The sequence below is a fragment of the Microtus oregoni genome, unplaced genomic scaffold, assembly GCF_018167655.1.
Source record: "Microtus oregoni isolate MIOR12 unplaced genomic scaffold, Mior012 000009F_ref0000495, whole genome shotgun sequence".
In the NCBI taxonomy this organism is placed as follows: Eukaryota; Metazoa; Chordata; class Mammalia; order Rodentia; family Cricetidae; genus Microtus; species Microtus oregoni.
The window spans coordinates 29,556,816-29,583,185 of record NW_024543068.1 but is presented as its reverse complement, the minus strand read 5'-3'; the positions used below and the strand labels follow the sequence as shown (position 1 = coordinate 29,583,185).

Here is a 26,370-nt window from a genome sequence, read left to right as displayed (position 1 = left end):
GATTGTTTGAAGTTGGAACCCATAGATGTGGATTCAGTCTACCTTGATCAAAGGTCAGAGAGTTCAGGCCTATTCTTGCTCCTTTAAGGTTAATATAGGAGGTTTGATCCAGGGTGTGGCTGCCTACAGAATGCTTGGCCTAAGATGTGGTTACTGCATTCCCTGCCTAAACAACAGAATACTTAACTTAGGATATAGTTACTTGATGTTTTGGGTATTGAATTGGTAATTACTCAGTTTGTTCTTTGTATCATGGTAAAGCAGTTTTGTTTTTGTTTTTTTTTTTTGTTTGTTTGTTTTGTTTGCCTTCTACCCCCCATTTGGGTTGGGGTATATAAAGCTATGAAAAATAAATGCAGGCTAATTTAGTATTCACTGGGTTGTTCTCCGGACTCTGTTTTGTGTCTCTGTCCTTGTCTTTTGCATCTCTGTCTGTTTCTTCTTTTCTGCCTAACATTTCTAATCCACATGCCCCGATCCTGGAACATATGAGCCCACTGAGGCATGAATCATGACAGTTTGATGAGTCTCATACTGAGGAAGCCGGAAAGTATCTATTAGTGGCAAAGTGCTCTTTGTGGGCCTCCATCAACATAGGAGATGCTGTAGTATATATTGAAGTGGGGAACCATGGAGTACTTAATGAAGATGCAGGGCTACCCTGAGAAGTAAGGCATGAAAGATTATAGAGCATTAAGGATTACTATCTAGACAGGGGAGAACACAAGTCATTAATCCCATACAAAGCACTACAGTAACTAAGGAATGATAAGAGTGGGAGAAATAGTTTTCCTCAGGAAAGAGCATGACAATTTGTTATCCAACATCAAATAACCAGCCCTGAAAACATACATACAAGTAATATATGGACTTTCAAGGTTTATTTAAGAGTATCTAGGCATATACATATGCAGTTGTAACAATAATCAATGAAAATATGAAGCCACAATTTGAAAGATAGAGAGAAGTATATGGGCATCTTTGGAGCAAGGATAGGGAATGGAAAACTTATGTAAATATATTATAATATCAAAAATAAAATTTAAAAATACTACTAAATATCTAGGGTTAAAACTCTTGCTCTGCAAGTGTAAGACCCAAGTTCTGATCCCCACAACTCACGTGAATTCTGGTTAGGACAGTTCGCCTGTAATTGCAATCCTTATAAGGCAAAGACAGGATATCAATGAACAAACTGGTTATCCAGATTAACTATATGGGAAAGTTTTTTTTTGTTCAACAGAGAGATCATGCCTCAATGAATAAGATGGAGAATGATCCAGAAAGACTCCCAACATCAAACTCTGTCCTCCACATGCATTGACCTACACCATGAGCCCACGTATTTGAACATCATATACAGACACATGCCATCCACACAAAACATGGGAAAACGTTGCTATGATAATTATAGACAGTCTGTTAGCTTCTCTTTGAGCTTGCACCATACAACAAGACCTGTAGGGAAGTGAATACACAGGGGAAGTTCTGATATGCTTTAATGTTTCCAGATCATTCATCTTTCTTCCCTTTATATGACAATATAACATCATTTGCTAATTTAATATATATTGGAGCTTTTTTCCTATCATGCTAATACATTCATTTTAATGATGTGGGTTATTTGTTAGAGTTATATTAACTTTGGGTAAATGAAATTTTAAAAGCATTCAATTATGTTCATTTTCAATAATGATAGAAAGGAATAAATGGAGCACAGAGTAGATTATAACAGGATGAAAATTATTTTGCAAAGCATGAAATTTCTAAGTGTGTTTTATGTGAGACTCTTGCTTATATCTACAATTCAATATTTTTGTTTACTGAGTATCAACTGCAAACAGCAAATGACCACTGTATAATCATGCTTTTGTAAATTCCACAATGAATAAATATGCCCAGAATTTTATCCTATGAAAATAATATTCAGGCAGGAAAATGATGTTTCAAGACATGTGTTTTAAAGGAATAAAAACAACTGATGTCCTCTTAAACATTAGGACATAATGGGAAAAATCAAAAGGTAAAGTAGGAAAACAAGTGAAAACTAAGCAAGTTCTTAACCTATGGTATAGAGAAAATGCCAGAGCCTAGCCAGTGTTGTTCTTGCAGTTGGTTCCTGTGAACATCTAACCTGAGCCAACTCCCCTCTGAACGTGGTTTGAGAGTGTTATTCTTTGCCAGCCAATATGATCTGGTCTCCCTTGTTCAAAGTCCTGCCATTCCAGTGTTTTGTGTTTCTATCCTTTGGACTACACACAATGAAGATACAGAGTGCCTTTTAGATATCTACTATGAAAAGCCATTTTTATATTGACTTAAATATTTAAACATTTTATGTACTTTGGCAGTATAAAGTGAAATCTATCATTGAACCAAATATTCTGGTCCCACTTCTGTCAGCAATCAGGTGAATGATTTACTTAAGTCACTTAATCTCTTAAGATATGATGTCATTATCTATCAAGCATCTGCTCTGGGAGTTCGGGTAAAGCAAAGTCATGTTCTGGGAGATAATTCACAGGAATCAAGTGCTCCAGAGCGTGACTGTAGATCCTTCCACCAAGTCTCAGCCTCCCTTCAATAACTTCTTCCTTCTCTCATTAGTAATGGGTTTAAGAATATCTAAGATCCTCATAGCAATGGGTTTTTGATCCTACTGCACGTACTGGCTTTGTGGGAGCCTAGGCAGTTTGGATGCTCACCTTACTAGACCTGGATGGAGGTCGGTGGTCCTTGGACTTCCCACAGGGCAGGGAACCCTGATTGCTCTTTGGGCTGATGAGGGAGGGGGAATTGATTGGGGGAGGGGGAGGAAAATGGGAGGCAGAGGCGGGGAAGAGACAGAAATCTTTAATAAATAAATAAATAAATAAATAAATAATTTTTTTAAAAAGAGAATTGTTCTAAAATTTCGTTTTCCTGAACCCATTCTAATTGCCTAACCATTAAACTTTATTCCAAAAACTAGGTTATTATCTATTCATGTCTATTTTTAACGTAACATTGAATTGCAAGGAGTATTTCTGACCACACAGATCACAAATAAGCCAGTGCCAATTTATTGTCAGTGATTGTCACCTAGCTGACTATTCTTGGTTCATAAAATTCAGTGCAATATTAATGAGCTAGTTATACAAAATTCAATAATGTTAGCTAGAACAATGCATACAGTCCCTTAGATTAGTTTTCCCCAAAGTCAGGTTGATAGTGCAACTATACGTTCAAGCTTACATTTATTTTTTCTGCAATAAATAGCGCAACACTAACATAATATGAAAAAATTCAAATGAGGTAGTTGTAGCATAGCCCAAATGATTTCAGTTGAACCACCTTGCATGTGCTTTAAGAATCCGCTTACATGCCTTTACTATCCCCTCTAGGCATTGTGGAATTTTGATACATTAACTCATCTCTCTGGTGATCCACTCCCAATCATAAAAAGCTAGTCAATATCCACCCTTCTCTAAGAAAGAACGGTTTAAAATCTATCAGTACAAGGTTGAACTGGAAGAAAAGTTGGCCTATAGGACATAGGATTTCTGAATTCTTTTATCAAATCGTAGGAAACTATGAACACTATTTGTGTAATGGCAACTTTGATAAAGTGTGAGTCATACATTTAGATTCCCTGTTGTACATGCTTCATTGTATAAAACGCGGGCAAGAGCTTTGAAATCTTGCTTTTATTGGACTATTTTATCACAGTATCAGGAAGTGAAGACAGCGAAGAATGTTTTGTGTTCTCTGCACGTGCTGGAAAGGAAGAATCACGTGTAGCAGTATGATTCCACTGAAGCGAAAAGTTAGATCCATCCTATAGAATATTTCATTAAGACATTTTTTCAAAACTGAACTTTCACAGTTTACAGTAGGTGCGTGTGCATAGTCTATTAACTTCATATTCTAGCACAGTGGCAAAAGTTGGTTCAGTGTCATGCCCTCAGCAAACAATAATTTGAAAACTAAATATTTGCAATTGTCTGTGATATAGAAAAGTTATGTTTTAACAGTTTACTTAAAGTTATATGACAATGTAGAAAAATGTATGTTAAGAGATCCCAGGAAAATTAAAAATATACCATTAAGCTAAAATGATATACATGTAGTTTAATATTAAAAATTAAGACATAAATAATATATGTTTAATAATAGTAATCTCATGCAATAATTATAATAATTTGGTAGTTCAAATAATGGGATTTCCTTGCAAACTATTTAAAGGAGGAAAAGCAAACAAGTATAAACATTTACCATTATTTTATTTCTCTCAATTTAAGCTTTATTAATAAGATGCCAATGTGCACAGCTTATACGTTATTTTTAACATCTTTCTGTTTCATACTGTTATCAGATTATTAGGCCATTTGCATTTGTGAATTTTAAAATTTTGAATTTTTTCAAACTCCATGATTCATGACCATGTTGAATTTATAACACATAATGACAAGTTTTGAAAAAGGGGAATAACAGAGTAGTGAAGCATCAAGTCAAATATGAAGATGATGATCGCTTTAAGCATTCCCGAGATGCTTTATTGAACTGAGTACAGGTGTTAAAAGTCAAATACGAAGATGGAGATCGCTTTAAGCATCCCCGAGATGCATTATTTAACTGAGTACAGGTGTTAAAAGGAACTGCATAAAATGGACTGGACTTGACATTAAAATGATCAATTGAATCAACATCTGTAATCCAGATGGTAATCAGTTCAGATGTCCTCCGAAGCCGAATTCTCAGGCGAGCACTTACCATTGATTTATCACATCATTAAATCATTTACTGTATTGTTTTCTGATACCAATGTAGTATCTGGCACTGAATTCTTTGTACTCAAAAGTTCAAGGACAAATAAATAACCACCTCATCTTTAGAAACTTTAAATAAGCTTAGTTTCTGGATAGAAAAAAGGAACACAATATCAATATGCACACAGTTGAGTTCCTGTGATGTGTATCTGAGAAAAACATGAAGACTAAATAAAATGGTGCATGCCAAGAGTTTGCTGTAATGTTCGTTATAAAGCTTTCCACAAATGCCGTTTCTGTTTTTATTGATGCTCTTGTTGATGACGTAAGTCTAGAGGCATTAGGACATACCTCAGGGGAAGATTCAAATCAATTATCCTGATCGAAGCTGTGTGTAGTATGGTCAGGTGAAGGACAAAGAGAAATCTACCGAACAAATAGTCATCAAAAGAAAAGTAGACGGAAGCATGACAATAACTGGCGACAGGAAAACTGAATACCATGGAGGCTGTGGGGAGGGGACAGAGAAAAGCCATAGCTAAGACGCTCTGGACCCAGTGACAGGCTTGGGAGCCCAAGTTAAAGTGTTTGTGATTTGCTTATGACACAGTGCAAACAAGGAACTGCTAAGTTAGTCAAACTGAGGCCAAGATAAATTAAGCTGGAAAAGAAGGAAAGAGGTTGTGATCTAAGACTATGGTGTACAAGATGTACTTCAAAGATGAGGAAGAGTTTGAGGAAGATGAGACAAAAAATAAATAAATAAACGCATCAGGAAGGCGGAACTTCAGGAAGCTAGAGGAACAAAAGAAGCCAGCTAAAACCATTAGAGTGGGGAGTAAGATGAGCAAAGGATACCAACCCTTTGTGAAGGGCCGCCAACTGCAAATGACCCCAGTAAGCAGGGAAGGTCCTTTGGTGCTTTTATTTGGTGAATATGCAATACATTGTTGGCAAGATGTTGGGTAAAATGTGTCATCAAAACATTAACTTGAGTTGAACCTAGGGATCAATTAGAGAATTCAACCTTTACTCTGCAAGGCAGCTTCTCACTCAGGAAAGGTAGAAGCTGTCACATGTCTACACCTCTTCCTCCTGTTTTGATTTCTATTCACCCATTGTGATTCACTTCTATAGAATAATTTTGCTATTTTCTGAGATTATATTATAATTGCATCATTTCCTCTTTCCTTTCCTACCTTCAAGCTCTCAATGTTTTTCCCTCCTCTGGGATCTTTCAAATTGGTGACCTCTAATTCTTTAATTCAAGGATTCTGGTTCTTTGGTTTTTGATTTTTTAATCTGTAGAACTGATTTTTCAGAATTATCAAAGAAAAGCATTTTCCTAACTTCATACTCCTTGCTTCCCATAAAGGCAAGTTATTTTTTTCTTGTGAGGCAGAGTTTCTCAGTGTAGCTTTGGAGCCTGTCCTGAAACTCATGCAACATGCTCAACAGATTTTAAACACTTGCTGCTCCTGCAGAGGACCATGTTCTGTTCTCAGAACCCACAAGTAAACTCCAGGTGATCTGACATCATCTCCTTGCCTCCACAGGCAGCAGGCACATACATGGATCACAGACATCCACTTATGCAAAACACCTCCACACACAAATAACTACAATAAAGTATTTTTTATTTAATTAAAATTGAATTTTAATTTGTATTTTTCTACTGAGAATAATCTGAAGAATCTCATAAATTAAGTAACAAATGCATATAATAATCAATAAAATACTTTTTTAATCCCATAGTCTGTCCAGCTATAAAGGACATACAGAAACAGAAGATAGAAACAGGGAGAGAGTCAAGGAAGGATATCTTGGGATTTTCCTAACCTATTAGGTTAAAGTTGCAGCATCTACATAAATGTACACAATTTTCTTTATTAGAAAAGAAAACAAAATAAAATTCTCCTGATTTTGAGTTTCACATAAAGTTGAGGAAAAATCAAAAACCAAAACAACAGAGCTATTAAAAGAAGTTTTCTTTTGTCCTCCGGTGTAAGAGAAATACGCCCTGCTCCTCTCATCTGGCAAGTGGATAAGTCATTTTCTTAAATCAATACTGCCTTTGAATTTTCCTTTGAATTCTGAGGGACTTCACACGCATGGTATGAAACCTGCATAGCGTTACCCTGTTCAAAGGGGCATCCGTGACAAAATATCTGTATTTGCTTTGATATTACCTTTTTTGCCTCTATCTTGGATTTTAGACTTAATATTTCTGGCATTTATTGCTCTCTGCTTTTCATCCCTTCATTCTCCCTTATGTATTTTGATTAGCACTCTTCCTGCATATGTGCACAACTAATATAGACAAAGACATGCCCATGTCCACACACCACTACATCATTCAGAGTAATGTAATATTCACCAGTACTGAGAAAGGAAGTACATCTATCGTTTTCAAGACCAAAGTTACTATATTCTGTGGAAATGTAATTTGCTGAGAGTGATAACTGGCTTCTTATTTAGAATGACTCCTTTAACAATTGGTCTGTGTGTGGCAGGGTAATCTGCAGAGAAGATGGTAATCATGAGAACAAATGCACCACTGCACAGCGTTTAACACAAACCTGTGCATCCTGCCATTTCCAGGGCTTGCTCAGGAAGTACAGATGTTGCTGGGTGAGCGCTGGACACTCTACTGGAGAGAAGTTATTCATGGAGGCAAAGATGAATGGCAACTATCTACTGACTGATTGTCCACCTTTAGAGGGGCTCCTTCTCTCCATGTTCTTGGCTTTACCCTCTCTCTAATGGGTAGGTTATTTTCAGAAATCTGTTCAGATTCTTAGCCCCTGATTAAACCAGCAGCGGAGGAGTATGAGAAGAGACTATGACCAACAGCGAAATTTATGGGAGAGGAAAATTGCAGTTGTTGACAGATGATGTGGAGGAGTTGTTTAAAACACTGGAGACTTTTAAATGATATGGAGGAAGAATGGGAGCCATAAGTCAATCTCAGAAATATTAGGCAGTGATAGGGTAGGCAACTTCCCCAAGTCATTATGCACACAGATTAAGTTTAGAGAGGAAAACAAAGAAAGATGATGAAGGGAATGTTTGTAAATGTCCTCACTCCCCCTGCTAATATGGACAGACATGAACGTAAAGGCTCACAGCGGACACTACAGACTCTCTGCTTTCAGTCTTTGTGTGATGCTCACATAGCTGTCTGTCGTGAATCTTAGTTTAGTGGGATTTTGTCTATTTAAACATTAAATTAGAGCATAGATCACCTTTAATTCTCATGTGGATTCCCTTAGCCTAGCAGAAAAATTGATAAATTTTTATTGACGAAATTAATATTTATTGAGCAAACTAATTAAAAGTAAACATTTATTGACATAATTTATTGGAGTTATCTGATTTATATACTGCTTTCGGTGAAAATACAATATTGTTATTACCTTGGAACAGAAAGAATCAATTACTTAACAACATAGATTATGTAACCACCTTAAGATTCAGTGCAATGTCAGTATCCTGAGCTCCTACAATGTAAGAAGGATAGTCCTTCTGGCTGATCTTGAGGAAATAAGGAAATACACAAAATAGTCATAGAAAACATAAGAGACAAGTTACAATCAGAAACAATTTTCAATTTGTTTTAATTCATTGTTATTTCAGTGTTTTCTTACCTTTAAAATTGTAAAAGATTTTGAAACATTCCCTTTCATGGAAAATAGAATTCAAAATAATATCTGCTTGCTAAAATGGGGAAATATTCTAGAAAATCATGACTACTGAACATATATATAGTTATTATTGTTACAAGGGAGGCAACATGTATTTTATTTCCATTAACTTTGATTTCAGACTCATCTTTGAATTTTATCAAAATCATAAGCCTAACTTTGCAATTCCCTTCTCAAAAACAAAAGTAGAAAAGTGAAAATGTAGAAAATGCAAAGCACTGGCAATTTTAATTCCAATGTGATGCACATACATACATACACACACACACACACACACACACACACACACACACACCATAAAGAAAATGCCATTGGTGTTTTCAATATGGGTCTTTAACTAACACTGTAAGTAATTATATCAGTGTTAGATCAAATAGGATTCATTTTTAAAATGATCTTGCAGGTGTAATTTTTTTGAAAGATTTATTTATTATATGTACAGTGTTCTGTATGCCTACATGCCAGAATAGGGCACCAGATCTCGTTACTGATGGTCGTGTTGCACAATGCAATTGCTGGAAATTGAACTCAGGAACTCTGAAAAAGCAGCCAGAGCTCTTAACCGCTGAGCCTTATCTGCAGCCCCCTCAAATATGATTCTTAATAAACCCTGGGTTATAGTCGTTGGTACCCAGATTTTTTTAAAAAAGGTGAAGATCTAATTAGAGAATGACTATGGGCCTGATATCCATCTTAATAGGCATGAAAAAATGCAAAGATGATGACCTCTCCTTGAATTCTTCAGAAATCAAGCCTGATTGTTTACAAGGGACGAGCTCTGAGGTATGTTCCATTTTCAAACAATGGGCAATGAATTCTAACCATATCTCCTAAATGCATATCTATATTTAAGCATGCATGAGGTGGAGGACATCGTGTGGGTGTGTAGTGTGTGAAACAGGGTGAGAAGGAAAATGGAAAGGGAAGGAAAAAATAAGAAATAGAGCTTTAGAAAAGAATGTGGTGGAAGGAGGATGGAATGGAGAGGGAGGGAGGAATGAAGAAAGAAAGAGGAGAGGAAGCGGGAGCAACTTCCTGAAAGAAAGACTATTAACTGGGAAAAGAACACTGGCAGTGTTCTTGCTATACAAGCAGCAATGAGTATGAAACCAGAACCCCCACTAAAAGCACTAAGCATGGTGGCACCTCTCATTACCACTTCACTGGGAAGGTGGAGACAGGCAGATACATCCCCAGGGCTTGCTGGCAAGCAGACTAGCCACTCTCCCAGATTCAGGCCCATGAGACATGCTGACTCAAAATAGCAAATGAACAAAAATATAAAATTGATATGAACAAGGTAGACGGCATGCCTGACAAACAGTTCCTAAGTTGTTGTTCTTTGACCTTTATGTGCGCTCTCTCTCTCTCTCTCTCTCTCTCTCTTTCTCTCTCTTTCACACACATACACACACAAAACTGCCCAAGAAAAAAGTTTTCCCCAGACTCTGAGAGCTGGCCAAGATATTTTTAGAATAGTCACTTTAAGCCAAATCTTTTCAGCAGCAGGGAAATGTCAATGTGTCTTTCCTGAACAAACTAATATTCTTATCCAAACAAATTTGCATTATGTATTTAAAACACTGGAAGCAGAACTTTAAAAAAGAAAAGAAAAAAAAAAACAGGATGTTTTTAGGGGAAAAAAAGTTACAAACTTTTCAAAGCAGGGTACTTGCTAAAGAAAAAGGAAATGTAAATGAAAACGGAGCATCTGTTGTGAAATGGCAGTGAAGAAAGGCACACTAATTTGCAGACAACAGGATCTTTTTCTTCCTTGGTAAATTTTATTTTCTTCAGATAAGCCCAGAAAATATCTACACAGGGACAGATGTGGAACCAAAATGCAGTCAATCAAGCTGATTTTCAAAGAACTACAACATATTTCTCTGTTTGTATTTATGTGGATGTTTGGTTACATCAAGAATGAACTTCACAAACTATATTTAATAAGATCACATATTCATCTTCTTTAGAAACAATTAATTGGAAAATTACAGAGTTCTGTGTGCATGAAATTTGGATAAGTTTATGGACTTAGGGTTCTACTCAGTAACCATTTTTATTCTAAATGAGAATCAATCATGAAACAAACAAAGGGGAAGAATATAGTAAATTTTTTTATAAATTAAAATTAATCACCAGGAATTTAAACCTTGTCACCCATCCCAATGTTTTTTTTTTCAGTTGTGCAATCGTTTTCTTTAGAAGCCACATTCAGCAAAGACAAATGTATATAATTGTGCTGTTAATTTTCAAGTAGATTTTACTCTTTTTGTCTTTGTAACATATCTGAGTTTAATTTTTATACTAAAAATGTATTGCAAAGAAGCTTAATTTCTCTTTCTTAATTTAAGCATGCAATTTCCTAGAGATTCCTGAAATTATTACGCGCGCGCGCACACACACACACACACACACACACACACACACACACATCTTGTTATTCATACGTTGACTGTAAATCAGTTTTTGGTAGCAATTTTTGAACTTGAGTTTATTTGGAGATTATTTTGATACGTGGAGGGAAGGAGATGGAGATCAATGGAAGGCTACATAACTAAAATGGGCAATGCAAAAATTTAGAGTTCTCTGCAAAATTAGATTCTATCCCATTTATTCAGATTTCCCCATTCATGTATTCATTATTTTCCTATAGTCCTTCTCAGTTCATGTCAAAAAACGGCACGTGTGGTACCACACTTTTATTAACAGAACTGCAGGTGACTGCAGACTGCACCGTGGAAGACATGGCATCTGAGTGACGCCTTGACTGTGATGAAGAATGTGATCCCTGGACGTGACTTCAGCTCTATGTATGACAAACGGTGAGGTGTCAGAAGCACCGAGTTTGCACAGGACGATGAGCGAATGAACTGCTCACCTCCATTACAACATAAGACATAGTCTCTACAAAGGATAGAAGGCCTTGTTAGTTCGGAGGCCTGGGTAATATGTAGTCATGGAGAATTATCAGAGAGAAAAAAATAAATGCTTGCATTTCTACCTCTGTGTCATATCTGTGTCTATCCAAGTCAAGCCGGTTCTAGGGAGGTGCCATTAGTCTTAGGATGAAAAGCAAAGGAACCTTGTTCCCTAAAACAGTTGAAGGAAGTGCTATGGTTTGCAATTTAAAGTCCTCCTCCTCATAAAGGGGTGAACATTGGTGAGCGGTGCTGTGAGGGAAAAGAGGACATCTGTGAGGGAGAAAATGGTAGGAATTGCTTACAGAAGATACATTTTTATGTTGAAACTGAAAATTATAATCAAGAAGTCGGAATATACTCAGAGAGAGTTTAGAGGATACAGAATAATGGATGTGTTGACTTCATACTAAATACTAAACTAAAAACTTTCCAAACATCAACATATTTAATTTGTATTTGTTTGTTGGCTGATTTTTTTTTCATCATGTCAAACATAAAAAAAATGTATTTTAGAGAAATTATGGGGACTGTAAAAATTTGTACATTAAGAAAAACCTTTAATTCCAGAAGTGATAACCCATTTTCACATGCATATTTGGGGGTCAGGAAAAGAGATGATGAGTGTGAACCTGGGAATCAATGAGAGGGGTCCTGGTAGGTGGAATATGAGTTCCTAGAAGAGAAAAAATAACTCAGGAGAAGTACTGTAAGTTTTATTTTAGTTATATCAGATCTTAGGTTCATCAGGAAACTATCTTGACATTTTGCAGAAGCCAGCTGAATGTCTCACACACACATTTTGGGGAGGATCTGCACAGTGCCGATAAGCCTTTACATCGCCAACTGAGAGAGTGTGGATCAGGAAACAGTAGGAAGAAAATGTGATTTAGAGAGGAGGAGAAAATAGAAACCCAAGCATAACTATAGGATGAAAATAGAATCCGTATATATTTTGCTGTCATAAAAAAATATGGATGAAAGACTGACTTAGCAAGAATAAGTGTTGATTCAAACATGTCCTTTGTACGGAGCTAACACTGAGACATGCAGGGAGACGTGGATAGTAAAGGGTATAGAAACGTGGAATATGCAGTCATGGTTGTGGTATTATACCATATGCCTCTTCATCTATGTACTAAGGGGATGATTGGTTGATATATTTGCATGTTGGGGTTTCATGTGAGCACCTGATGTAAAACTATTGCCTAGTGAAATAATTCCTATCTTTTACCTGAGTTGTAGTGCTCCACATCAGTAACCACTTGCTACACACTAGGAAGTTCTGGAATCTAGATGAGCTCATATGCTCAGACATTAGGAATGCGGGGAAATGCTAAGAATGGACACAGGGAAGCTGAAACTGCACAAAAGGAGACTGCACGATTGTTCCCGCTATGGCATGCAGATAAATGAGGAGAAACCTCACATTTTTCTTACACACGGTCCAATTCTCTACTTTCAAAATGTTCTCTCTTTACTATTTTTGTATCATTATCTCCTCATTCTAAACATTCTACTCAGGGGTCAAAGCGATGGCTCAGCAAACCAAGCTGTGTTCAATGCTCTCCACTACAGGAGAACAGCGACTTTCACAAGTTGTCCTTAGCACACAAATAATGTAATAAAAAGAATTATAAACGGCTCTAACATTTTAGATTGCTTTCAAGAAAACCAATTTGTGCTTCAATCCCTAAGATTAATAATAATAATAATAATAATAGACTTAATCATTTTCAAAAAAAAGTTGCAAATATTTTTGAATCAAAGAGAAAGTAATTTTCACATTTAAAGCAAGTATCAAGTTTTTAATTAAGGAGGCATTTCTTTAAATTTCACAATGCATTTCCTGTTTAAACTCAGAAGTTTCAATTTGAAGAACTTTTGCCTTTGTTTACTACAATATTGAAAGGTTCAAAGGAGGACTTGTACACCATTAAAATAAGGGATTTTTTAAGAATGAGAATGGATTGATGGGACAGTGTAAGATATAGATTTTCAGATTCAAATATATAGCCAAAAGACCTACAAGAAAGAATACAGACAGAACTTTATAGACAATTTCTATTCTGAAATTGTGTTACAAATAACTTTGTTAGAATAATACTTGTTTGTGTAGAAAATAAAAATGGGGCCAAATTCCCATTTAAAATTAAATTAAAACAACAAAATCAAACAAACAAAAACAATTTGGTACACTAAAAGACCTGCTGTGATTCCTTGACAGATGAGATTGCAAAGAAAATGAGAAGGATGAAGTGAGAAGAAAGCTCTGATCTGGTCCTCCACATTGGAACTCCCTTCTGCAGGATCCTAGCACTGATGCCCTAATGACATGAGAAGGGTGGAATGTCAGCCATGACTCCTGTCGAAAACTGCTTCTGAGTGAGGACGCTCCTGCTAGAGGGTGTCACAAAGCTGTGAACTCAGTGAAGTAACTCTCGTAACTGGTAGGCCTCTTCAAGGCCTCTGGAAATGGTGTCTATGCCGCAGGTCTAAGCATGTGGGCTCCACCAGATTCCATCCCCTCTGAAGTTCTGTCTCCTGGCACAGGAGTCGTCACTAGTGCACTGTCTCTTGCTCTAGGGTTCTTGTGTTCAGTTCAGGAATATTTGACCATACGTGAAGATATGCTTTGTAGTCATGACATAGAAAGGGTTGCAGTCTCAAAATGTAAAGATTGGAAATTAGGGATGCCTCAAAACCCTACAATTAGCAAACTAGGATCATTTCTTCCAACAACTAATAACAAGCTGGCAGGATATGTTAACCACAATTTGAAAACCAATGAGTACAATAAAATACAATCATATATGTATATATATATATGTATACATATATATATATCAATATATCTGCAGTTGGCATTAGATATTACAATGTGGGTTGGGCATATGGCTCAGTGGTTAAGAGCACTTGTTCTCGTAAAGGACCCAGGATCAGTTGCCAGCACCCACATAATTGCTCATATGTGGTTGAGTTAGAAGAGATTCAGCACCCTCTTCTGAGCCTATGGGCACAAGGCACACATGTCGTGCACAGACATACATGGAATCAAAATACTCATATAAAGAAAGTACAATAATAATCAAATTTGCATTAAACAGCAGACTGTCAATGAAGACTAAGATCTTAAGAAAATAGAGGCTAGCCGGGCGTTGGTGGCACACGCCTTTAATCACAGCACTCGGGAGGCAGAGGCAGGCAGATCTCTGTGAGTTCGAAGCCAGCATGGTCTACAAGAGCTAGTGCCAGGACAGGCTCCAAAGCTACAGAGAAACCCTGTCTCGAAAAACTAAAAAAAAAAAAAAAAAAAAAAATAGAACCTAAAATTCTATGTAGCCAGATTCCTTGGGAGATGGAGTTCTCTGTAAGAGTATCACCTGCCACGGTGTTAGAATTTCTTTCGTAACAGGGTAGTTCTTTAAGTGCTCCTCTTTTGATTGATTTACTGTTCACTCACTGAGACACACACACACACACACACACACATTGCTGTTGTTGTTCTTGCTCTTTTGCTTTTTTATTTTTACAGTGCTGGGATCAGTCATAAAGGTTTGTTCATGGGACATGTTATTGTTCTCTACTGTGATATATTTTAATGGTTTATTGTTACTATATTTATATTTTATAAGGACTCTAAAAGTAATTAGTAATGCCTAAATTCTACATTTTGAAAGAAAGATCTTTGATATATTATGAATGAATACAAAAAAAGAATTTTGATAATTATATGTTTGTGCTCATTTATTTGAAAATTCATTTTCATGAAATGGAAAAGGGAGAAATCTGGGACATTTCCCCAGAAAAAGAGATCATAAATGTTCCAGTTCACAAGCACTCAGTTTCGTGCCATACCTGAATGGCTCAAGTAAGGAAGCTTTGCAGATACGTGATGTTGTGATCACTGCTTGAATTTCTACACAATCGTGTTAAACAGAAGTACTTAGATGACTGGGCTGATGAAACACAAATCTTGGCTGGGTTAAGCTTTACATTTAATCTTTCTGCTAAACCCAGCTTTTTCCTGTTCCAATTTTGTAAACATGCTTTAATAAAGCACTTCTAATAGATACAGTTTCCCTAAGCAATCTCTGCCTGAGTCTCCATTCAGACAGCAACAGAGGCTGAAGCAGAAAGAGAAACTGTGCTGATTTTCTTCCCAGGAGCCACAGGCTAGATGATCTCATCTTTTTCCAGGTGATGCTTAGTCTAAAGCACAGGCTTGCTGTTCTGTTTTGAGGATGTCTGTAGAGAGGGAGAGCCCCTTATTGTTTTCATGGATAGCCTCTAAGGTATTCATTATCCATTAGGAGGTTGTCAATTGTTCTATTCTCCAGAAGAATGAAGAAACTCAAAACAGGAGAATCAGAAGCCAGTTTAGCTATAGTAAATTAACTTGTAAAGTTGCCAGAAAATGTAATTTGCACACATAACAACTTAAATTTTTCAAATACTTAGGAGTAAGGGAAATTCATAAATGGGCTAAGTACAATATGTATATTAATCTATAGGATATGTTGACTTGAGATAATATTTCCATAAATTATTAATAGAGTTCAAATTGAATGGTATCCTATAAGCTCAATTGTTTCCTTTTTGTAAACAAAAGGTCTTAGGGTCAAGGAGGAGGCCATGGGCAGGCTGGGAGAAAACATAAATATTAAGGTTTTCAAAATGTTAACATTGCCTCAGGGTTCAGTTGATTAATGCTTCCAATAACTACTGAAAACAACGAAAGAGCTAATACAACCATTTGATCCAAACAAAGGAATGCTGTATAAAAATGTAGAGTTCTCGTTAACAACCTTTAACATTAAAAACAGGAAAAAAATGTGCACTAAATGTATTAATATCTTTTTAGGAAACCAGGAGCTTTTTTCAACCCACTTTCAGGCAGAGTACACTGTAAAGTGGGAAGAGAAAACTGAGGATGTATGATCAAAAAGAGCTTGTCGTCTCTACACTGTTCTTTGGAATGGAAGGAAGTGTGTCACTGTGGGGGATAGATTTGAGGTCTCCTATATACAAATTTTGCCTAGTTTTGTACATGCTCTCCTTCTGCTGACTGTGGATAAAGAGGTGGAAATCTCAGCTCTTTCTCTAGCACCATGTCTGTCTACACTACGCCATGCTTCCCACCATGATGAACTCTAAGCCAGTCTCAATTAGATGCTCTCCTTGATAAGACTTATTATGGCCATGGTTTTTCTTCACAGCAATAGAAACCCAATCTAGGCTAGTTTGAGACTGTAAGCACTAATGAAAAATGCAAATATTTCCCCTTGTTTGGAAACAAGAAGATTAATGACTAGAAAAGGGAAGACACTCACCAGGAGGCACATCTATTTTATAATGTAGGTTTGTAAAATCAAGACCCTGTGAGTTAAAAAAAAAAAAAGATTCTACATGGGTGCTCCCTCAGAAGGGAATACTGGAGCAGCACCCAGTGAAGAGTGTTCAGACCATCCTTGCCTATACATTTTAAAACCAAGTTAGAACTTGTCATTCAGGCTTCTAATGCAGCCTTTTAATATTCATAAAGGTAATTTATGTTATGAGTGGAAACTAAAAATCGCAAGAAACAATTAACTTTATTGAAATAAATGTTCAGTTCACATATTATCTCTGTGCTGATCACACTAGCTCTATAGACAGAGATCCAGCAGAGTTCTGTGGCAGGCAACTGTCATAGCTACTCATCATCGATTGTGATAAAATACCTTGACCAAACAACGCAAGGGAGGAATGCTTTGTGGTTGACTTTTTCGTTCTTTCTTTCTTTTTTTTTTTTTAACTCAGCGTTCAAGGCTCCAGATTCCCCCTGATGGAAAAGGACTTAGACATACTTGAAGGATTTGAAGAATTTGTGTGAACAGAAGCCAAGGTAGAGACAAAGAAATAATACCAGATTGCATTGTTCAGGAGACTGAGAATAAGTGACAGGGATTATTCTTAGAAAGTATACAGTACACAGACTGTGAAAAGATACGGCTCTTCAAGTTTTTCTATTGCTCTGTTTAGTTTTTCAGATACTGTCCCTTCACTTAAAAATCCACTGAACAGGAAAGCAATGACTAATTGCAAAGAGACTGACTGAGCTCCAGAGATAGAAAGAAGCAGTGGCTGTGGAAACCTCGCCAGAAAAGGGACAGTTGGTGTGTCACAGGCTGTGGAGTTGGAAGCTGAAAGTTGCTATCTTTTTTTTTTTTTTTTTTTTTTGATTTTTCGAGACAGGGTTTCTCCGTAGCTTTTGGTTCCTGTCCTGGAACTAGCTCTTGTAGACCAGGCTGGCCTCGAACTCACAGAGATCCGCCTGCCTCTGCCTCCCGAGTGCTGGGATTAAAGGCGTGCGCCACCACCGCCCGGCTGAAAGTTGCTATCTTAGTTGGGGTTTCAAATAGACACTGTACATGCTGTAAAGAGACACTATTACCACAGCAATTCTTATTTCATTGGAATGGCTTAATTTCAGAGGTCTAGTCCATTATCATCATGGTGAGACATGGTAGCATACAAGCAAACATGGTGCTGGAGAAGGAGCTGAGGACTCTACATCTTGATCAGCAGGCAACAGCAAGTGAGCTGATTCACTGGGCATGGCTTGACCATATATGAGGGCTCAAAACATGCCTCCACAGTGACATATTCCCTCCAATGAAACCATACCTACTCCACCAAGGCCACACCTCCTAATAATGCCAATCCTTTTGGGGGGCATTTTCTTTTAAACCACCACACACACCCAAGACTGAGTCGACAAAGAAAGAATCCTGACAGTATCTGGGCAAGTAACAACAGGGGATGGTATCAGTATGCTGATCAGTTTCACATGAGGGTCTGGGAAAAGACAGTCTAACTACACAGTAAACACACGTAGTGGTCCTTTCACACCCCTTCAGAGCCTTCATCATGAGAAGTCTTAACTAGTTAGCAGGGTATTGAAAATAGGATCCGAGACTTGAGACAAGGTCTCTAAAAGAGGGCTCTGGAAGGCATGCTGAAAACTTCCTTCCATTACAGAATTTAAAAGTCTTCCTTGCAAGTGAAGACACGAAGGAAGCAATTCAGTCATCTCAAGAAGGAAGTGACTGAGGTTATATTATCTTTCATTTTATTATTCCTTATTTTTATTTTCATTTATATTGTTGTACTTCAATTGTTTAGTTTTGTGTAGTTTTGTTTCAGTTCATAACTCATCATTTTGGCCTTTTATTCTCATTCTTTTTCTTATACTATAAGAGTTACAAGTACTATTTTTATGCCCCTACAGTACATACATCCCCTTCTGTTCATGAATTACTTCCAGTTTTCTCTTTTTCCAATTCCATCTTCATTTTACCACTTAATTATTAATTCCCTTAACTCTAAGGAATATAAACAATTTTTCAATTTGAACTCTTTTTGTGTTATCTCTGAATATTACTGGGGAGACAAAGAAAATACACATGTTTCTAGTGCAAGTTAACACCAAAGATACTTGCTACTACAGTAGGACTTTATCCTAAATGGAAGCAGGGAATATTCATGAAAAATAAAAGACAACTCACCAGGGAAACACATATAATGACATAGAGTGAGTAAAATCAAAAAAAATAAAAAAGAAATATTAAGCATAACTAATATATAATCACCACGAAGAATGATAAAAAAAAATCCTGATTATGCCACAAGCTCACACATCTCCAAGTAAGGAAATGAAAGGCCCCTCTATGAGAACACTAAGATGTGGAAAAGGAAGCAGAGAAGAGCACTAGAATATTCAAGGATCTGCAGTGTTGACAGGTTGGCAGATTTAATTTTGTATGGTCAGCCATTTAGTGAAAGTTATCCACAATTTCAAAACAATTCTAATCAAAGTGGCAGTGACCTTCTTCACAAAATTAGAGAACATAATCCTAAGATTTGCATGGAAAGATAATATCCTATAAATAACCAAAGGAGTGGAACCTAGACAAAAAAGCAATGATGGATGAATTTCAATACTTGATCTCAAAGTACACTACACAATATTAGTGACAAAGACAGAAGAACAAAAGAAAATGTAGGCAATAAAATAGAAAAGAGCTCCAAACTAAATCCACTCAACTACCACTTGTTAAATTTTGATGAAAATGTCAAAAAGTTACAATGGAAAAAGGACATCTTCTTCAATCAGAGGTGGTAGGATAATGAGAACACAGCACATCAACATGAAAAATGAAACAAGGTTTATGTCTCTCACACTGCACAAAAGTCCGTACAAAATGCATCAAGGATCTTAATTTAAAACCTGAAACACTAAAACTACTATGGGAAAAATATAGGAGAATAATTTCAAGATATTGGCTTAGTAAGGTATTTTGTTATAAAGTACTACAATAGCAAAGGAAATAATCCCTATAACTGACAAATATTATGTGAAATGTATAAGTTTCTCCCTAGTAAACAACCAGCAATGAAGAGACACTCTACAGAATGGAAGGAAGCCAATGTTTGCATAGGGGTGCTAACTACAGCACATAAAAAAGTGAAAGACCCAAACACTTAAAATTCAAATCTTCCCACCAATACATGGGTTTTTCAATTGAGGCTCTCAGAAGACAAAATAAAATGGCCAGTGAGCACTTATAAACTGTTCAACATCACTAGCTTTCAGAAAAATGTAATTTAAAACTATTCTATGATCTCATTTTACTTGGTCAGAAAGGTTATCAATAAAAATAAAAATAAGGCTGGACATAGTGGTGTACACATTTAATACCAGCATTCAAGAGTCAGAGGTAGGAGGACCACTGTGAGCTTGAGGCCAACCTGGTCTACAAAAGCAAGTCCCAGCATAGCCAGGCTACAATACAAGACTCAGTCTTGGAAAAAAACAAAAACAACCAAAAAAGCCACAAATGTTTAAAAAATCAAAAACAAAATAAGCAAACAAAGAAATGATAACAAATGCTAAAGAAGAGTGAGGAAACATAATTGAACGCAGCTATCATGGAAATTAATATGCAGATTTCTCAACCTGAAAATAAAACTACCAAATGACACACGTATGCTGCTTCCTGAAAGTATGCCCAAAGGTCTCAATTTCAATGTAACACATAAAGAAAAGAAAGAACAAACTTTACACTTACACTTTATTGAAAGACTATTTATTATTTAAGAAATAGAATTAGCCTAGACTATCATTAATGAATGAGTACAATATGTGTGACATTTTATTGCAAAAATAAAATTACAACATCTAGAGGAAATATTTTACGAAAGTCATTATGTTAAGCAAAATAATCCAGACTCAAAACAAAACAAAAAAATAACCAAATAATGTAAATTTTCTCTCATATGCATATCCCAGACTTGTGTGTTTGTAGGTCATGAATTAGAAGAAGATGGTGAGAAGAAAAGAAATCTTAAGGGAGCAGTGGAGGAAGAACAAAAAACTTACAAGTACATCGGCACAAATGCAGAAAGTATTGAGGGGAGGAAAGAGACCAGCAAGGGAGGGACGGGGAGAGGAACAAAGACGACTAAAAAAGACTGAATGAAAACACCATATGTAAGTCATTACTTGGCATGACAAGTTAGAAAGTACTGAAAACATTAATTAAATTTCTGTCTTAAAACTCGCGAGGCAGTAGATCTCCCTGAGTTCAATACCAGCAGGATCCATTTAGCAAAACACTAGTCATCCTGTCCTCAGATACTCCTGGCACCTCAATTTCACCAGAAATAGGAAGCATGTATGTATCTATATTTATATTTGTTTTCAAATTTAAACATATATTTATATACTTGTCAACTGGCATTCGCATATATTTAGCAGCTTTAGTAATTAGCCATAGCATAAATACAGCATGCTTGGAATACACATGTGTAAAGAGTTTCTGGGCTAAGGAGGTGGCTCTGTGAGTGAATTTGAGATTGAATCCTCAGCGCCCATATAAATGTCAGCTGTTCATCTGTGACCCCAGCACCAGGTTGTCAGAGACAGGCTGACCCATAGGCAGCCATGCTATGTAATAGGTGACCTTCATGTTCAACGAGATTCTGTCTAAAATTTAACTGGAGAGTAACTGAAGAAGATACCCAAAGTCAGTCTCAGACTTACATGTGCATGCTCACACATGTGTCTGGCTAGTTGTGTATACATATGGCCACATGTCTATATAACACCCACACATACATATAGATAAATTAAATTTAGCTTGTGATATATAATAATGGAATTTCCTGTAAAGGGTGCAATGAACAGAACATGTATGTACATGTGCATGTGTATGTTTGTACGGTAGAATAGTATTTTATATTTTATATGAATAATATTACACGTATCGCGGTTATCAAAATTAGGCAAAACTATCCTTTTATAATGAAAAAATTAAAATGTTTGCTCTTTTAGTTTTGTCGGAGAAATTCTTATGTAGACATGGAGTATATGTCCACAGACAGGGATGATGCTGCCTGAACATGAACTGATTCTCTCAGGAGTATTTAGAAAGTTGCCAGTTGCTTGTACTTGGCAAATTCTCAAACACATAATCATATTCTTCAGAGAGAGTCTAAATCTTTGTAAAGAAACTCCTGAAACACAGTGCATCCGTGGCTGGACCTGGAAAGGCTGCTGGTGTTTGGCTTTCAGACTTGACAGGGCATGGACACAGGGCTCTGGGTGATTCTCTCACGGCCAGTACTCTGCTATCCCTGCTCCTTATACCCTTCTACTTATACCAACAGAGCCGAATTCTCCTCATGTCTACTGGTATCTTTTTGAATCACAGTCCTGTCACCATCGAAACAACAGTACAATCGTTCTCATTATCTGCTATTATAAGATCAAATTTTAAAATCTTGTGCTGATTTTCGGCATTTTCTCAAAGCAAGCAGTGCCAGTGATATTGCTCAGTTTTTTATTAATTCTTAAATTTATTGATTTAATTATTTTAAGAGCAAATATTAACTCCATAGTGTCTGCAGTTGTTGTAAGAAACACAGCCACAATTTCAATAGAAACAGTTCAAGAATTATCTTATTTAGCTCATAAATAAGCACTTATCTGTTAGGTAATTTAGCAGAATTCAGCACCTAAGATCCTCACTAACGCTATCACTAGATAATTGTGCAACCTACTGTAACAATTTCATACATGCAAAAGCACCATTTCAAAGATCAGACATTCAAATTTAGGCAAAGGGATTCTTTAAATAGATGGATGCAATTATTGAAAAAAAGAAATATGAAAATTAAAGAGCTTAGTAACCTGATTAACAGTTCCTTTCATCTCTATCTTGCTTTATATGTGCTCAGATGGTTTTTAGTCATTATACTTGTTGATTCTCTAGTCTTAAACATCATTATGATCATAATGTGTATATAAGAGAACTGTTTTCTAAAAGCTAGTAATACCCAGATAAATGGCAATTGTCATATAAGTTGGACAGTAATTGATTTTTTTTTCATTTTATACGTATCCAATGCCAAGAATCACCTCTTTTATTCAAACCAAGGTGCTGTCATCTCCTCCTTTGCTCCCCCAGAGAAACCAAAGGGAAGGGAATTTACTCACACTGCACGATGAGCTGGACCAAGGCTTCTCTTGGCTTCACGTTGAATCCGTTGTACTGGCTGGTTTGACACTTGTACATCCCTGACATTTCCCTTGACACATTCACAATCCTCAGTGTCCCATCGTAACTCTCCATTTGCATTGTCCCATCAGGCATTGCGACTTCTTTATCAGCTCTAGACCAAAGGATGATTGGTTTAGGTTTCCCAGTTACTTGACACTGAAGTTCTATTGTGTCTCCTTCTCTGGTGACCAAAGGTGATTTTTCCTGTGGAACAGTCAGATTGGGTGGAACTTGAAATGGGAAAAAGAAAATTTTTCAAGGTTAGTATAAACTTGTAAGACATATTCAGTCACAGAACATCATAAGGAAACAATTTGTATTGGTCGAAAGAATTTGACAATGCAGGTGACATAAAATATAGGAACCACAGAAATAAGGGGAAGATGCTGTCACTTAAAATAATCGTACAACTTTCATTGTACATTCTAAAATAAAGACTATATACATTCTCACAATAAGAAAAATATTACATTTGAAGACACATGGTCAATAAAAGGAAACTCTGTTCAATGTTTTGTCTTTTTAGCCCTTAACTGGGCCATCAGTCTTTGCTTTAAACAGAACAAGCAAGTTGATGCAAGTGTGGCCACCACGTATAAACACAACTCTCTTCTAACAGTTATTATCAGTCATATAGAAAATTGCCAATCAAAATAATAGCAATGAGGTAGAAATAATAAATTCAGTTTTAAATTATTTCATTTTACTCATATGAGCACGTGACAACAACACAGCATGGAGAACTAGTAGGAAAAAGACAAACCCAAGATAGAAAATTAGAAGTTTGAGAAATGGGGCTAAGATTTATGGTCTATTTTCTCTCTGGTGAGAATTTAATAGAACAGCTGACTAATGTCACATTCAGATAATCATTATATTCCCCCACATTTGTCTTTTAGAAATTTAAATTTTGTAAGATTCCAAATAATTGTATTTTGAAGCAACATGGATTCTTGGCAAGATATTACTACTACTTCTATAAAATTATTCTTATGAAAGACAGTCAAAGAATCTTTCAATGTATATTGGCAGTATAAAATTCCTAAAGTGAATTTAATTTTTTATTGTACTGAGCATACGCAGTGTGACATTGGAATGGTTTCGCTGGATTGTAGCTGACTAGGCTGAAGTATACTCATGTTAGGTTTTAATGGAAGACATGATTATTGTGGGAAATACAACAATTTTTCTTACAAACAATATCAGAAACAGTACTCCATATCACACGAGCATATTTGCATTAATAATGCAATTGTATTTGACTGAAATTAAATGGGTCTCTGCAGAAAAGTGTCCACAAACATGAGCTATGCTCAATGTTAGAGATAGGGTGGATAGAAACATGATTCTAATTAATGCTGCAATTCTTTTGAAGGAGTTGCAGACTTTAGGCTAACTGGAAGATTTATTTTCCCATTAGAGATTATGAGCCTTACTTTATTCCTGTTTCAGGGTAGCAAAACAAACAAGTTCAAGTTATTCTTCAACTAATGTTTTTTACTACATTTAGAGACATTAATTTAGAGATATTAATGAAATACCAAAATTATTTTGGCATTCAAGTGTCTCACACATACATTCTTATTTTAATTTCTCCATTTACTCCAAGTTATAAAAAACTAGTTATATGATACACATTACAGAATCTCACAAGTCAGATAAATGATCAGTAATCATCATCTTCTTGAAGTAAATATATACATTACAGGAGTTGATCTCAACAAAATTAATCTGAAAATGAAAACATTTATAAAAACGTAATTCTTAAACGATTTACTCAAATAATTTATTTTGTAGATACTATTAAAATTTATTACAAGAATTTTCTTTTTTAAGCAAACCACAAAAAATTATGCAATTCTAAGCCATGTATCTCAACAAAACAGATGGAACTGTAATATTTGTTTGCCTTTTCTGAGAGTAACTGAAATAGAATACAAAAATGATCTTAACATTTACCACATATGATGTCATTACTATGTGCCAAGCACAATTGGAGGATTTACAATTGTGTTCAACTCCCTTAATAATCCTAAGGAGCAAATATTTAATGTCAAAACTCACCCAAGGAGAAACTTTGAGTTTCAGGATGACAAAATCAATGAGTGACCAGAAATGAAAACAATGACAATTTGACGTGATACTTTAGGGGGCCTAAGGAGTTGTATATTTGCAAGTGAGCTGTGGGCTCCTTGCCCAGCACCCACACTCACTAACCTCACAGGACCATGGACAAAATCCCTTTCAATTACTGCTCTTCGGCAGGAGGCCAGAAGAAATACAAGTGACTTTTTGATGTATATTTCACAAAATTTTTCCTTATGCTATATTATTTCCTACTAAAATCTACTCTATTAGAATATTTTTGAATACATATGAAAATAAATATAAGCTATATCAATCCAAGTATGTATCTGAACTTCAATTACTCTCTGTGAATTACATAAAAAATATAATTTAAAAGATTGTGTAATGTATTGCTGTTGCTTTAAATATTTACTCTGTAAAGCCCCCAAATGTGGGCTAAGTGTAACCAATCTGTGTATTAATTTCTAAAGTTTGAAACTAATTATTTGACTTTTTTGTATCAGTCCTGAGGGTACTCATCCTATGATGGAAACAGTGTAGAAAGTGAAGGAGAACAGAGTCAAAGGCAAACATTTGTATCTTGATTTAATATAGTGAATATTTAAATATTTTAAAACATTAGGCCATTATAATTAAATGCTTGACTACCTAAAATTTTCCTAAAACTTCACTATGTTGAATAGTATGAAAATTACTTTTGTACATTTGTTATTCATTGATTTAAAATCTTTCATCTTTTAATTTGCCTAATTAAAGTTAGTAAAACGGAATTCAGTTTTTTTTCTTGTCAGCTTAAAAATAGGTCTTTTATGAATTATTTCAAGTTTTACTAAGCAACAAACACCTAAAACATTTTGTAATCTCTTTTATTCTGTAAAATGTTTGTTTGCTTTGCTTTAGGGAAGGGTTCTCACTATTTTATGCCACACTGCTGCTCTGAAACTTGCTTCATATCCTATTTCGACTTGTACTCATGATCATAATGCATCAGGCTTCCAAGTGCTGGGCTTACAGGAGTGCAAACTGCACTGGCTTAAGGACTTTAAATTTTTATAAACATCTCTTTTGACCAAAAATATCTTATGATTTCCCTGAACATCTATAAGCTTCCCTTTTTTGCTTAGACTAAAAGTTCTATATCCTAAAATTGGACACCAAACTCTGAATTATTACTATCAGTTTTTCCATGGGAGATCATGTTTGTTACTCTTTCTTGTCTTATATGATAACAGTAGATATTCTAATCTCTTCCAACTTCTTTGATTCTACAAAGGAATCTATTTTAATATTCCAAGTGTTCCAA

General features: G+C 35.9%; 1 protein-coding gene across 2 annotated transcripts in view; it reads right to left on the bottom strand.

Annotated features, from left to right (window-relative positions):
* Positions 1 to 26,370, bottom strand: part of Mdga2 (MAM domain containing glycosylphosphatidylinositol anchor 2) — a 725,366-nt gene that overhangs the window by 130,617 nt on the left and 568,379 nt on the right. For both annotated transcript variants that reach the window (XM_041658245.1, XM_041658246.1), the window contains exon 8: positions 22,916 to 23,209. In XM_041658245.1, the coding sequence (XP_041514179.1) occupies positions 22,916 to 23,209 (294 nt within the window). The remainder of the gene's footprint in view (positions 1 to 22,915; positions 23,210 to 26,370) is intronic.